Genomic DNA, 15,883 nt, shown 5'->3' with positions numbered 1-15,883 from the left:
AATGAATAACTTAAAAATAAAAATTGAATAGATAAAATATAGACTATATCCTGGACATCAATTTCACCACAGAAGTACAACTAAAACTTTGACATTAATAAACTCGGTAATATATCAATTGTGTATAATTAAAACCAAATTAATAAGCTTCAACTATTCTTCTTTCTAAAAATACTCTATGTTGATAACGAATACTAAAAAGTTATTTCAGAAAGCCTTCCTCAAGCACGCTAACTTTGAAGAGACTGCGAAAATCGTGGCACAAAATTTTAGCACAAAATTCGGTTCCATAAAACGCAATTGTCACGTACCTAATCTGATATTCTCAAATCAAAACCTGCAGATCAGGAGATTTCTTGTGTTAGCTCAAGAAAGTTAGATGTATCGTTCAGCTCGGATAAATGTGAATCTGACAACTATTTTATACTTATTAACTTTTTATTGTTAAAGAAATTAATTGCACACACTGTTTGCCCCAGTTGCTTTATTGGAAATTTGTTAATCAAAGATGACTTTAGTTCTCGCATGGGCTTTTGTCATTTACTTGAGATAAAGTGTACAAAGTGTAACTTTTCTAAAAATTTTAGAACTTCACCAAAGTCAAAAAATTCTTTAAACACAAATGAGTTTCCTATTGATACTGTTAAAAAAGAACTTTCATCTCTAGAATCATCATATAAGATCAACCTGCGAGCTGTCATCGGATTGCAAGAAGTAGGTGCTGGTCATGAGTCAATGAGAACTTTTTCCTTCTGTATGAATCTTTATTGTTTGTCGCCTAATGGCTTTAATAAGTTAAATAAAACTGCCATGTTTGTTTACAAAATTGCTGCTGAGGAAAGTATGCAAAAAGCTGCTTTTGAAACCAAATCAATAAACAACTCTCTTGAAATGAAAGAAGTTAGAATTTCTATTGATGGTTCATGGCAAAAGCGAGGTCATAATTCATTGAATGGTGTTGTAACTGCTGTTTGTAGTGATAAATGTATTGATGCAGAGATTTACCAAACATTGCAATGGGTGTAAAATGTGGAGATCTAAAAGAGGAACTCCAGAGTATCAGTGTTGCTTGGTTTATCACCAGTGTGAATTGAATCACAAGAGTTCATCGGGTAGTATGGAATCTGTAGGAGCTGTGGCTATGTTTAAGAGATCTTTACAAAAAAATAAGTTGATATATAAAGAATATCTCGGAGATGGGATACATCTTCTTTTAATGATGTAATAGTAGCAGATCCTTACAAAGAGTATGGTTTTATGCCTGTAAAACTGGAATATGTTGGACATGTTCAAAAACGGTTAGGAACACGTCTATGAAACCTTGTCAAAGCCCAAAAAGGTACTAAAAAACCAATATCAGGCAGAGGTAAACTCACTGAAAACTGCATTAATTCAATGCAAAATTTCTATGGTCTTGCAATCAGATCTAATGTGGGAAACTAGTATTCAATGAAGAAAGCAGTTTATGCCATACTTTTCCACTTCACCGATTTTCCTGATTCCTACACACGCCACCAGTTTTGTCCTCGTGGAAAATATAGTTGGTGCAAATGCTGGGCTCAAATCTACCATACCTCTGTGGATAAAAGATTTATCTCTACCAATAATTATAAATTTACAATCAGATGAATTGTTATCAAAATGTTTACATGGAAACACAAAATGCTAATGAGGCACTTAATGGACTTATTTGGGCTCGCATACCAAAAAGAGTTTTTGTTTTTAAATCAACACTGGAAATGGGAATGTATTCAGCTATTTTAGCATACAATAATGGTGCAAAGGGTGTTATTAGTGTTTTTAGACATTTTGGTTTACATGGTAAGGTATCAAATATTTCAGCGACTTCTAAAAATAAAAAAAGGATTAGTCAAATGAGGTGCAAGAGAAGGGAAAAAAAAGTCAAATTAGTCAAATGAGGTGCAAGAGAAGGGAAAAAAAGGAAGAAAAACTCTTAGAGCCATCAAAAAAGGTCACCTAGATGAGAAGAAAGCAAAAGAATGTAATGACAGTTATGTTTCAGGAGGATTTTAAATTAATATTGTAAATAATATATCAAGAATTTTTGAAAGCTGTTTATCTCAGTTTGCGTTTTTTTGTTTTTGCTTAAACTTCAAAACACAGTTTCTTGAGTTAGCAATGTTCATTTGATCTGAAATTTTCAGTACTTGCTCGAAATACCTATAAAATTCATTTAACAAATGGATTTTTTTTTATGATCAGTAATTTTTTTTTTTTTTAGTCAGGTCTCTCTAAAACGTCAAAAAATAAAGAAAATATGAGGAAAATCTACATAACTCATCATTTACTTTGATATTTAAAAAATCTATCTGTTAAATGGAATAAAATAGTGTTTAGAGTAAGTGTACAAAATTTCAGGTCATATGATGGTGGCTAGCTTTAGATATTATGTTTTGAAAATTAGTCCAAAAATGCATTCTTTGACAGTTTTTCCGCCATTATGGTCCTAATGCTAATTAAAAAATTTTTATTTTTTATTTTTTTATTTAAATCATTTGAGTAAACTGTATTTAAAAGCATTTTTATTTTGGAGGTTTATTTCATTTTTTTATTTATTTGGAATTGTACCACCTTAAATGATATATGTGCTATGCAGTTATCAGCAAAGCATATATGCCTAATAACAACCTTGTGTCGAACATAAGGTTGTTGTTATTCATTTTTCTTGTTGAAATTTTTATTAAAGAAAATTTAACTCCAACAAGGCTGCAACCAAGCACTAATTACGTTGGGAGCAGAAAATTAATAAAAAATCATGATAAAAGTTTCCAATGGATGAATATGATATATAATGATGTAGAGAACAAATTCAGTAGAAAGAAAAATATTAACACCAGTTAGATTTCATCTAATGAACGACAGAACCTTTTTATTGAAACGCTTAACAAATTAGCAGTATAATTATAGTATATTTTTTACTTGTTATCTAAAAAATTATAAGTAATTATTTCAGTCACTGAAAAAAACAAAACTTTTAAGTGTAAACAGGCTTTAAAAATTAGCGACTTAGTAAATTTCGATTTATCGAAAATTTAATTTATTTCTTACCAAAGTATAAGACTTACATCAACATTAAATCCTATTGAAACTATTAAAAACAGCTGTTACTCCCTCCCTCCTCACCCGTTCATTAGATCTGGACTAAAATCCCCTTCCCCCTTGTATTAAGGACTCAAGAGTATACATTAGGGTGTATATGAATATATAACCTTAAATGTTTGGGATTCGGTCTGTAGAAAAAGAAAATGCCCATATGTTATTGTTCATCTAACTGACAGTTGCAAGATGTGTATTATGAAAATTTGGATATAAAATATTTTCCCATATTTTTTTTTACTTTTGCGTTGTAATAATTGTTGTGCAAAACATTGTTGTCAAAATCATTCTGAAAGATTTATTAGATAAGCATAAGTATGTTTATAAATTTCTCTAACAAATTTACTTGATAAATATTTTTCAGGGTTTATCTTTTTCCGGATATATTCGGAATTCCGGATTTTTTGTTCAATTCTTAGTTTTTCCAGAAATTCAAAATGATTTCCATACATCCAAGTTTAGGTTTATATATTTGTAATATATTTGTTTTTTAGGCTTTTTCATTCATCACTCATACAAAAATTAAAAAAAGTTTGGAAAAAATTTTGAAACATAAAAATATTTGAAAATATAATCCGGATTATTTCCAGATATTTTACCCGAACAACTTTTCGGATTTTTAAAATATGGCCTGGATAATCTATGATTTTTAACTCAAAAGTGCAGAAAAGTTTACAATATCAATTTTTATTTGCTTTTAACATGAAATATTCAGACAAAAATAAAAGCAAGATGCAAAAGGAAAATTCAACTGTTTTATTAGTCCTAGGATAACTGTCTTAATCTTCTTAATTTCTGTATGAATCAAAGCGGGCTTAAGAGATTATATTAAAAAGGAAGATTAAGTAAGTTAATTAGTAACCTTTAAAATAATGAATTTGTTTTCAGATTGTACTCATTTTTTATTAATTAAATTTGATTGTTATTGATAAAATAATTGGCTGTATTTTTTACTTAAGGATAAATTTAAAAAGTTCATTAAAAATTCACTAAAATGCTAAAATGAAATCACTTGGGTTTAAAGACAATAAAAAACATGTTCTAGCAGAAGAATTTAAGTTCGAATTAAATAATCTTTTTAGTATTTCAAAAATGGATTTTGAGCAATAAATAAAAGCAACTAATAATAATCTAGAAATAGTTGAAAATGATCTAGAACTTTTTAAAGACGAAATAAAGGAAAGAAAAATGTTTATTGAGGAATTATTGAAATTATAAAGAGGAGACTCAGATTTCTAAATACAGAAAAACAAAAACAAAGAGATTTATAGAGCTTAAGGAAGCCAGGATATTAGCATATCAATATGTAATGAAAATTTAGATGGATTTGAAACACCCAACTGCAATTTTGACTTTTCAAGAAATGACAAATATTATGAAAAAAAAAGATAATTGTGAACTACTACGTAATTTAAAATAATTTTTATTTCAAGTCAATTATTATTTTTATTTGCGGAACAAATTTAATATTAATATAGGCATATTGCCTCTACAACAAATTTAAATGAAAACTGCATATATTAAACACTTTTTAATTAAAAAAAGGGCTAAAATAATTATAGAGCTAACTCCTTATGATATTATTAAAGCAACATCAGTTGGGGCAGCAAGATATTAGCAAGATAGTAGGATATGATGTAGGGTATGAAAAATAGTAGCAAGATAGTAGTATAAACTTTTTTAAGCAAAGGTTAGGAGAAGCCAACTCCAACTTAAAACACCCCCTGCCTTGGGTTCTTATTTAAGTAAAGGCTAAAGATGGTGTCTCTATAAAAAGACTCATCTTGGGCAGATGTTAAACGCATCTTGCTACTGCCTTGTAGAAGGCCTCCTAGGCAAAGACTTAAGGGGTAGACAGATTCTATCTGTTGACCAGCCTCGCAACCCTTCTACATCTATTAGGCTGGCGCAGATATATTTTTAATACATTGTTTCCAGTTTAGGATGTTGAATGCTGGATCTCTTGACTCAATGCATAGATTTTACTTGTTTCTCTGTTTTTATGACAAGACAACTCATTCTATTATTGCCTAATGAGGGTACAGCTCTAAAACTCACTTTATGGTTCTGTGGCGGGCTGGTAGTTAGGTTTCCCGAACTCTATTGTAGCTCTCAGAGAGGCTGATTCCATCAACAGCTGTGAAATATCAGAGTACTAACAGTGCCATACTGCGCGTGGATGAAGTCCCTGTTCATACTTTTGGTGTGCATTGTCGAGGCCACATTTGGAGCCCTTTTTTACAGCTTAGAGTTTATTGATAGTAATGAAGCATTTGCTTGGACTATTAAATAGTGTACTGAGTACTATCTGTGTTTTGAGTCAAGTTTTTTAACAAATTTAAAAACTACTAAAATACCAAAAACTATAAAACACAAAAAACCATGATCATCACCAAGTTATTTAAATCTATCATTCACTAATATTTGTGTTCTTCAATGTAACTTTACTTCTGTAAAATTATATCTCTTGCAAATTTCACCAGATCTACTTGCTCTTTGTGAGAATAATTTGAGTTCCACTGTCTCATCTTGTGATCTTAGTGTTGATGGTTATCTTCCTATAATTTGTAAAGACTCCAACAGTCACATGCTTGGCCTAGGCATTTACATTCGAAAGAGTTCACTCATTTGTTGCGAAACTAGGTTTGAATCCACAGGCTATTCTTTTATGCGCTTTCGTTTAGCACCACTTCACTATATTGCTTTTCTCTTTGTTCTATATTGCTCTCCCTCATCTCAAGACTGCACTCTTTTTGATGTTATTTCTGATCAAATTGACCAAGCTCTCTCCCTTTATCCATCAGCCAATATTGTTGTTGTCGGTGACATTAATGCTCATCACACTGAGTGGTTTGGCTCTAGTGTCAGTGAATCTGCAGGCGTTTGCAAGGAATCTGCAAGGCCCAAAACTTTTGTCTTTCTCAATCTCCAACTCAAATAGTCAACTTTCCAACTTGCTTTCCAGACAATCCGAATCATATACCTTCTATACTCAACCTATATCTTGTTTCTGATATACACAGTCAGTGCTCAGTTTCCGAGTTTTCTGATGATCAACATGGATTTTGGTCTTCTTGTTCTACAGCTGATTTGCTAACAGTAATAACCAATAGGTTTTATTGTGCATTAGATAGAGGTGGCGAGGTCAAGGCTATTGCTCTTGACATTTCTGATCTTCTTCATAAGCTTTCTTTCTTCTTTCTTTCTTTCTTTCTTCTTATGGTGTATCAGGTAACATCTTTAAGATTATTGATTCCTTCCTTTTCAATCGTAATATAAAAGTTGCTTTCGATTGACAGTACTCTTCTTTATATCCTGTAACTTCAGGGGTTCCTCAAGGTTTTGTCCTTGGCCCTATAATTTTTTTTATTTTAAATTAACGGTATTCCAGAAATTCTCACATTTCAGGTGGCATTGTTCGGTGATGACACTACCATTTTTTCTTGTCTTGATAAGAAACCAACACTCTCTGATTGCTTGGAGGGGGCATTTAAGCTTAAAAAGGATCCCACTTCTGCTACAGCATAGGGCTCACAGTGGCCGGTGTGCTTTAATTCAGATAAAACCCAATTTTTTTCAGGCAATCCTTATCGCAATAATTCAGATCTTTCTATTTTTATGAGCATTAATATACTCAATGAGTCATCTATCCTTCATCTTCGAGGATTAACTATTAATTCCAATCTTTCTTGGAGACCATGTATCAAATCAATTGCAAAATTAGCATCTGCTAAGATTGCATCTCTTTATCTTGCCTGACACTTTCTTACTCTAGATTCTATTTTTTATCTTTTTAAATCTCAGATCGGTCCTTGTACAGATAACTGTTGCCATATCTGGGGTGGATCTTCTAATAATGCCCTTTCTCTTTTAGACAAGGTACAAAAATGCATTTTTAACATAGTTGGACCTGCTCTTGCAGACAACCTCCAACCGTTATCACATCGTCGTAATATTGCTTTTCTTTCTCTTCACTACTAATGCTATAATGGGCACTGCTCTAATGAGCATTTCTTGTGCAATCTACTAAAATTCATTCTCATATTACTCATCTTGAATTAAGTCTCATCCTTTTTCTGTGATTGTTCCAAAGTGCTCCGAAAACTCTTATTAATTTAGTTTTTTTTCTTCAAATATCAGTTTTTTGGAATTCACTTCTTTCTTCTTGCTTTCCTGATACATATAATTTGCAGTCTTTTAAGTCGTCTGCCAATTTTTATCTTGCTCTATAAACATCATCTTTTCTCTTCCAGTAACTTCCAACTCTAATAGTGGTTGCTTGCATCCTTGTTTGAAGCGAAGATGTTGAAAAAAATATATATATACATAATATTGGAATACAATCTCAGGCCGCAGTTATGTCTGCCATTCTTGCCAAATCTAATGTTAATTTTAGAGAAATAAACATTTCTAGGTCTCTTGTTCACAGAAAACGGTTTCGGACTATTCAGTCAACAAGGGATTTTTTAAGAAAGCAAAAATATGATTACTAAAAAGTAAATCAGTATTTGCATTTAAATAATTGAATCACTTTTAAAAGCAAATAATTCAGTTGGTAAAAGATTACATTTATTTTTATTAAAAGTTCTATATTTTGAAACAAAACTGAATAAAGAATTTCACAAAAATTTCTTATAATATCTATTGTTTTTGACAGATTGGCAGTAAGCGTTAGTTCTCCATATGTGTCAAACTGTAACAATATATTGAGTGGGGTTGTTCAATTAAAAAATGGTACTGGAGCGTGCCAGGATATAGTGTTAATAAAATTATTGGAATATCAAATTATTTTTTTTTGATATTCCAATAGTTTAAACTTTTTATTGGAATATCAAAAAGTGTTTTAATCAACTGTTAACTTGCTGCTGTGATACAACCTGTTGTAACACAGGAAAATAAGGAGCAATTCAATTGCTGAGCATTAAACTTAAGCTTCATTTAAGGTTGTTATGCAGGCATCACATATATGAGGTATATATGCCTCATTTCATGGAAGTTCTCACAGGATAGACAAAAGGTCCTCATAGAGCATTCTACTTAAAGTTAAAAACAAGTGGAACGAAGTTTGCACAGAAGTGAACACCTTATATAATATTGTAAAAATGGGTTGGGATAACCTAGAAGTCTGTACCGAACTTCAAAAATTTGACTTGAAATCTGATTTTTCAAGAACAGATTTATTTCAAGTTTGTTTCTTGCATTACACTTTAGTCAGACTTCAGATTTGAAGTATAACTTGAAACTTTAAGTTCGCTTCTTGCATTTGGAAAAGATTTTTGTTTTCTCAAGTAGACTTTTTAAGTCTAACTTGAAAACTGCCAATTTTCAAGTATAGCTTGAGTTCAAGTTCGTTCTTAGTATTTTCCTAAGTCGAATTTCAGATTTGAAGTTTGACATCAGATTTTAAGTTTGCTTCTTGCATTCTACCCTTAGTTAAAAAAATTGCTTGTTTCAACATAAATGACATAAAATATACTATTTACTAAAATAACTTTATATATATTTTTTGCTGTTGCTCTTAGCCATGATTGTCTACATAAATGAGTATTGTGTATTTTCATTTCTTGTTCAGGGTTATTTTTCAACCATTCATCACAAACAACATAATTAAACTTTAAAATGGATTGATTTGTTAATACATTTTGAAGGAACATTGTAAATGAAGTATCACTTTGTCTATAATGATTTATAAGTTATAATAATATATAAACAAGATTATAATGATTTATAAGTTCAATCAGCAGGGTTTATACGATCAATCTTTTTCAACCAAGTCAGGGAAAGTCAGGGAATTCACTTAGTGGTCAATGAAAACAATTGGTTGTTTTCCTAGTAAGTCAGGGAACAATAAAATATTGGGTTGGGAAATAAGTTCGTTCGGTTTTTTTCAAAGAACTTTTCTTTAAACAAAAAGCAATAATTATTACAATAAATTAATCAATTATGTATTCACCGTTACAGTTTACAACCTCCTCCCACCACTCGATCAACTTGTTGATACTGTTCCGCCTAAAATCGCCCGGTCTGGTGTCAAAAAAGTTGTTAAGCCAGTTTTTGAGGTCCTCTTTGCTGCTGAAGTTAGCACCCCTCATTCGATTCGATAAGGAGAAAAGGTGATAATTTGTTGGCGCAAGGTTCAGAGAGTACGGTGGATGTTGAAGAGCCTCTCATTCAAGTTCTTGGAGTGCGGTTTTGACGACTTGTTTTACATGGGGTCTGGCGTTGTCGTGAAGCAAGATGACTTGGTCTTGTCGATCGGGTCTTTTCAGTAGCATACATTTTTTCTACTAATTCATGACTTGTTTGGCGACACAGTTCTGTTGAGCAGAAAAGGCACTGTCTAATGAATACAAACACTTTGCTCAACAACAAATAAACCTTTAAATAATCCTCTTTGGAAAAACCGAACAAACTTATTCCCCAACCCAATACTTCAAATTCAAAATTTCTTTTATACTAAAATATTTAATTTAATAATTTTAAATATAAATTCTTTGATGGACTGCTTAATAATTTTATTTTTGAAATTTTTTTTTTAATAAAATTTAATAATTTACTATAATCTAATGATCGTCAAGGTTTTTTTGTCAATCATTTTAAAATCAGTATTTTAAATAATTTTATTAGGTTCTTAATTATTACCTCCTATTTTTATTATTTATCTCAATATATAAGCTATGTTGTGAACCTTTTGCAGTCTTCTATCTTAGAAAATATCAAACAGATGATCCTATGTTGCCATTTCTGGGCAAGAATCTGGAGATACTGTATAGATCCAATTAATTTTTTTTTTTTTCAAGTTTTTGACTTGAGCTAGAGCTTGATCTTACTGATGAAGATATTTATCTTAAGATAAAATTTGTATTTTAGATTTTAAACTGAGAAGAGCTTAGGTATTATAAAGATAAAGTAAACTCTGTAGATTTTTCTTTATCTTTACGTAAAAAATTTAAATAGAAAGCTCCACATATGGTAATTGTTATATTGGAGAAAGTCACTCAAAAAAGTCTATTACATCATAGCTAAGAAATGCTAATGTATTTGATTCAAGTTTAATATCCTCTTAACAACCGGTCAAATTCTAAAGCAAGATGAAACACCTCTAGACTCATCTACTATCATTTAAGATTATTAATGCGACTTTAGCAGAGAAAGATTTGCCACATTCAGATCTGTTGAAAGTGTTATCTCAAGATTTAGAAAAGATAAGATCTTTTAGTTGTGAGATCACTAGATTAGATAAATTATTTGTTTATAAATCTTCTATGAATATACCAAAGGAGTTAAAATCTGTTCTAACAATCTGTTCTAGTTACAAGTCACCTGTTCTAGTTACAAATCATCTAGTAATCTGTCCTAGTTACAAGTCATGATCAAGCAAGTGTAGAGAGACGATTTAATAAGATTGTATCCAAAGTTAACTTAAAAAAAAGATGCATGATATTAAGAAAGATAATAGTTGACTATCATCAACAATAAAACTAACAATTAAGTCTTTTAAAGGTGCACGCCAAAGATATCAGCTGATAAGATCAGTGATGTAGTAATTTTCTATTAGATTCCTGTAATAATTTAGAATTGAGTTAAAAATAATATTGAAATATTAATTAAAGGAAATGGTTTGAAAAGGAAAAGCCAAGAAAAACCTGTTGAAATTAAAATTTTAGAAAAGGCAGTACAAATTTTGTGTAAAAGAAAGACATAATGTGAAATTTATTTTCTTTTTTTAAAGATATTTCTTTATTGTTGCTATTCTTTTTCTTTACAAAATAATTTTTATTTCTTTTATCTTATAATATAGCAAATAGATATTAATAATAATAATTTTGTTTGTGAAACTTTGAGAATACTGAGTCAAAAAAAGGAGTATTTTTTAAATAGTTTAAAATAGTAGAATCATGTATATAAATAAAAGCCTTTAATTAAAAAACATATGACAAGTGTATATACTCTTTTATAACATATGTGAGTGTCAATGCTTGTCTATGTGAGTATTTTATTTTCTATATGCAAGTGTCAATGCAACTCAATTTTTTTCTGGAAACGATTTGTAATTATTATTATATTTAGTTAATGACTCAGGGTAAGAGTAGTTTTTTTGAATGAATCAGGGGAAACAAGTGGGTTTTCAGGAAAAAAGTTAGAGAATTACTTATGTTTTTAAATTAAGTCAGGGAAATCTTTCATTGAGAACTTGTATAGCCCTGCTCAATTTATTAAAGAACGCATTAACTTAAACATGTTGGTGTAGAGCACTGAAAAAATGTTGCTTTTGATAAATTTTTTGATATTGTGTTATTACTAAATTCAAATTCTCTGGTAAATAAAGCATACAACTTATTTTGAATAATTTTTTTAAATTTTAAATACTAATGACAGTAAATATAAAAAATAAAATCATTAGATTTAATAGAAATGACTCAATAAATAGTAAACAATAATAAAAAAATAATGAAAAACAATAAATAACCAGTAGTTTCAATTTTAGAAAACTAAAAATGTTTCACTTCCATTTTGTTAACAGTTTTAATCAAACATTTAAGAAGAAAATACATTCAAACAATTCCAAGTAGTTTTTAAAGCATTTTCTCAAAATCCCTTAATTTTTGGTTTAGTTCAAAAATAAGAATTATTATTTTAATCTAATTTATGAAGTTTCTGTGTGACATAATTTGTGGATAGTAATTTAAAGAAAAACACATGAGTAGTAGCATACATAGTTGTGTAAAAATAATCCTTAATAAAATTTATCCACATAAACAAATATTTTTTTGTTTCTGTTGCTATTTGCTTTGAACCACCTAAATTGTTTTTCTATTTAATTAAAATACTTATAAAGTGAGTTTCAAAGTTTAGTTTTTTTAGACATAAGTCTTTCTTTTTTTTTGTTGTGATAAATAAAAGACCTTGTCTTTTTTTTTCTAAAGCGTTACATTGCTGGCAATTTACATATGCATAAGCTATTTTATGTACACCTAAAGCGATGTCTGCTAAGCAACTTTTTATCATTTTTTGACTTTTAAATTAGTTTATAAGCGGTAATATAAAAGGAGTAATTAATTTTTTAAAAAACCACTTAGACAATTATGTAACAATTATATAATTATTTTAAATGCGTTTTGGTGTTATAGAGTTGAGAGAGGGTTATAACCACAATTAAGTAGCCTCCTTGTCTGTAGTGGCCTTCTGGGCCTTGGGGAGGTGAATTACCAAAAAAAAAAAAAAGTAAAAACGTTTGTTACAAAGTTTGATTTGATCATGTGAATTATGTTGGATATATACATTATTTGCAAGTGAAAAAAAAAAATCAGATAAAATTAAATGCAAAAATAAACTTAAACTTTATTAAGCTTTTATTATTAAAATATACAGTAACATAAAACAAATTTATTTAGTTTTTTTTTGTATACAAAGTATTAAACAAAACTTAAAAAGAAAAACATAAAAAAAATATTTATAATAAAAAATTTTAATTTATTGTCTTGCAAGCACAATAGCATTTATACAAACTTTTATAGCAATAAAAAAAAATTTACTTAATCTTCTATTTCATAATAAAAATAAGTTAATAACAAAAAATGTTATATATTATATTATTGCTGTTTATGTTATTTTATTTTGTTTTATGATGATGATTGATTTTTTTTGCTTAATCGTTCAATAAAACACAAATAAAGTTTAATAGACCGCAAACAACGTTTTATAGAACGTTTTACAAACAAGCTTGAAGCAAGCCAATACAAAATATTAAATAAAAATAAGGTCTTTCAATGTCATACTTTATATTCAACATTTATTTATTCAAAGTTTATTTATTCATTTTTAACAGCAGCTTTATATAATTAACGGATTGTGTGCTATTTAAAAAGTGCACAGAAATGTCCTTAAAATTAAGAAAATTATTTTATTAAAAATTTATTTTAATTAACTTTTGAAATTTTAATGTGTTAAAGATATGTGTAATCTTCAGACCTTCCAATAAAGTTAACACTCAAACTAAATGAAAATTTTTGCAAATGCCTAAAGCAGTGAAGTTTGCAGACAGTCAACTGCTTTTTGTAACATTTAAGAGGCGTTCTGTTGATGCTCTTCTTCTACGAGACAATAAAATTATTAAAAAACTAAAATTTAGTTTATTAAATATATAATTCGTTTATTATTTACTAATTATAGAAATGAAAAGCATTTAAAATTTATCTTTAATAAAAATTAACTTTAACTAAATTTAACTTCAAAAAACTTTTTTAATATAAATTGTTACTTATTGAAGCAATTAAAAATATCACTTTTTGCTGTTATGCAAGTTTAGCCCTGATTTAAACTTTTTATTTTTTAAAAAACAACTAGTAATTGTATTACCACCATATTCATTATTGATGGTGATGGAAAAAAAGCTTAAAAAATATTTTAAGTGAAATAGAAAACAGTGTTTTATCAAAGATGAAAGGATTCGCTTCATGCCAATTTTTTTATCTTGTAAAAAAACACCTTCACTAGCAAAAAAATAAAATAAAATAAAAAACAAAATTTTAAGATATAATAATTAAAAAATTAATATTTTATTATTTTAAATAATAAATTAATATTTTAATTCATTTATACTAATTTTGAAAAAATAAAAAAATTAGTTTACATTTAAAAAAATTTAATATGAATTTAATTATTAAAAAAAAATTAAAGAAAATAAACATTCCGTTTATTTTCTTTATTAACATTGTTAACATTATTTATTATTAACATTAGTGCATTCTATTTGACAATTAAGGTAATTGACCTTATTTTGCAGCAATTTATTATATTGCTGTAGTTTTAAAAAGTTAATATCTTTATGACAAGGCCTGGGTATGAAATGGTAAAATATGTATGTAATGTTTGTTTTTTTAAATAAAAAAACAACAGTAATAAAAGTCATTTAAACAGTATTTTTTAATATTTAATTAAAAATATTTGTTAATGTAAAATATATTTGATATAAAGTAAATTTGATATTCTATATAAAACACATTTGCTAATGATTGAAAGAAAACATATTTTAACAAAAATATTTGTTGATATGAAATCTTCCAGTTTAGTATTCTATTTTTTTAAAATCTTTTTTAAATAAAATAAATTCAAAAACTTTGTAGGTTTTGAAAATATCACCAAAAATGTATATTTTTTAATTAACTTGATTTATAACAAAATAATATAAATGTGCTTTTTAGAGTTTGTTGGAAGAGTTTTATTCAATGGAGAAAAAAAAGTGTCAGAGTTCAATATAAATTCATCAGTTATTATGTTTGGTCCCTTAAACTTGCAAGACGAGGGAAATATTATATGTGAAGTAACTTTGAACAATACTTTTTTTTATAGTAATGCAACAAACTTGATTATATTAGGTAAAATAAATTTTTTTATTACCATATGTATATATATATGTGTATTAGGTTGTGTATGTCTATGTATGTTAGGTAAATTTAATTTGTTATGTATATATATATATATATATATATATATATATATATATATATATATATATATATATATATATATATATACATAACATAACAAAATTTGTTATGTATATATATATATATATATATATATATATATATATACATAACATAACAAAATTTGTTATGTATATATATATATATATATATATATATATATATGTATATGTGTGTATATATATATATATATATATATATATATATATATACACACATATACATATATATATATATATATATATATATATATACACGCATATACATATATATATATATATATATATATATATATATATATATATATATATATATATATATATATATATATATATATATATATATATATATATATATATATATATATATATATATATATATGATTATATATATATATATATTTTTTTTAACTAATTTATTTCCAACAAGGTTACAAGCAACCACTATTAAGTTTTGAGTTACTAGAAAACAAAGGAAATGGTTCACTGAAGACTTAAGTAAGTTGTATGATCAGGAAAAGATAAAGATGGGTGAGAGTTTTAAGGTTTTGTTGATGTGTGAGGAAATAAACTAGATTAATCAGAGGCTGCCTTTGAACTTTGGAGGCCCTGGGCAAGATCAAAATGTGAGGCCCTTCTGAAATGAAAAAAAAATTTTTTTAATTATTTTTATTAAATTATTATTATAGTCATTACTTCATTGAAACTTGACTTTATGAGCTTTAATATTAGCAAACATTTCAACTAATGCACTAATATCTATGTTCTTTAACTCGTCAATTTCAATTGATATCTCAGCTAAGCCTGTAAGTCTGCACTGTGACATATTTGACCTTAAGTAGGTTTTAATTAATTTAAGTTTTGAGAAACTTCTTTCTGCGGAAGCAACAGTGAGTGACAATGTCAATAAAATTCGCAATGCTATAACTAAATTTAGAAAATATTGTTCGTAGTGATTTTCTAAAATAAACTTGATCAGTGCCTTAGGGAGCATTTTTCCTGGAACCATATTATGGTTCCAGGAAAATTATGGATATTGCTGTGATTTCATCAAATAATTGATTTGAAATCACATTTGAATGTCCATCTTCAGTTAAGGCAACCTCTAAATCCTTGCTATGTTTCTTAAGTGCTTCAGTATTTTGGGTGACTTCTGGAATTTTATATAAGAATCCAAAAAGCTCAAAAAAAGTTCTTTCAGTTGATTAAATCGACTTGTTAAAGATGATAGCGCTTGATCTACCAGTACATTGAAAACTTCCACCACATACTGTGTTT

General features: G+C 27.9%; 1 protein-coding gene across 3 annotated transcripts in view; it reads left to right on the top strand.

Moving 5' to 3' along the window:
- LOC100199290 (immunoglobulin superfamily member 10) overlaps positions 1–15,883 on the top strand; it is a 111,721-nt gene that overhangs the window by 31,961 nt on the left and 63,877 nt on the right. For all 3 annotated transcript variants that reach the window (XM_065788003.1, XM_065788005.1, XM_065788006.1), the window contains one exon: positions 14,322–14,495. In XM_065788003.1, the coding sequence (XP_065644075.1) occupies positions 14,322–14,495 (174 nt within the window). The remainder of the gene's footprint in view (positions 1–14,321; positions 14,496–15,883) is intronic.

This window comes from Hydra vulgaris, chromosome 01 (assembly GCF_038396675.1).
Source record: "Hydra vulgaris chromosome 01, alternate assembly HydraT2T_AEP".
NCBI lineage: Eukaryota > Metazoa > Cnidaria > Hydrozoa > Anthoathecata > Hydridae > Hydra > Hydra vulgaris.
This window is presented reverse-complemented; position numbering and strand designations above follow the sequence as displayed.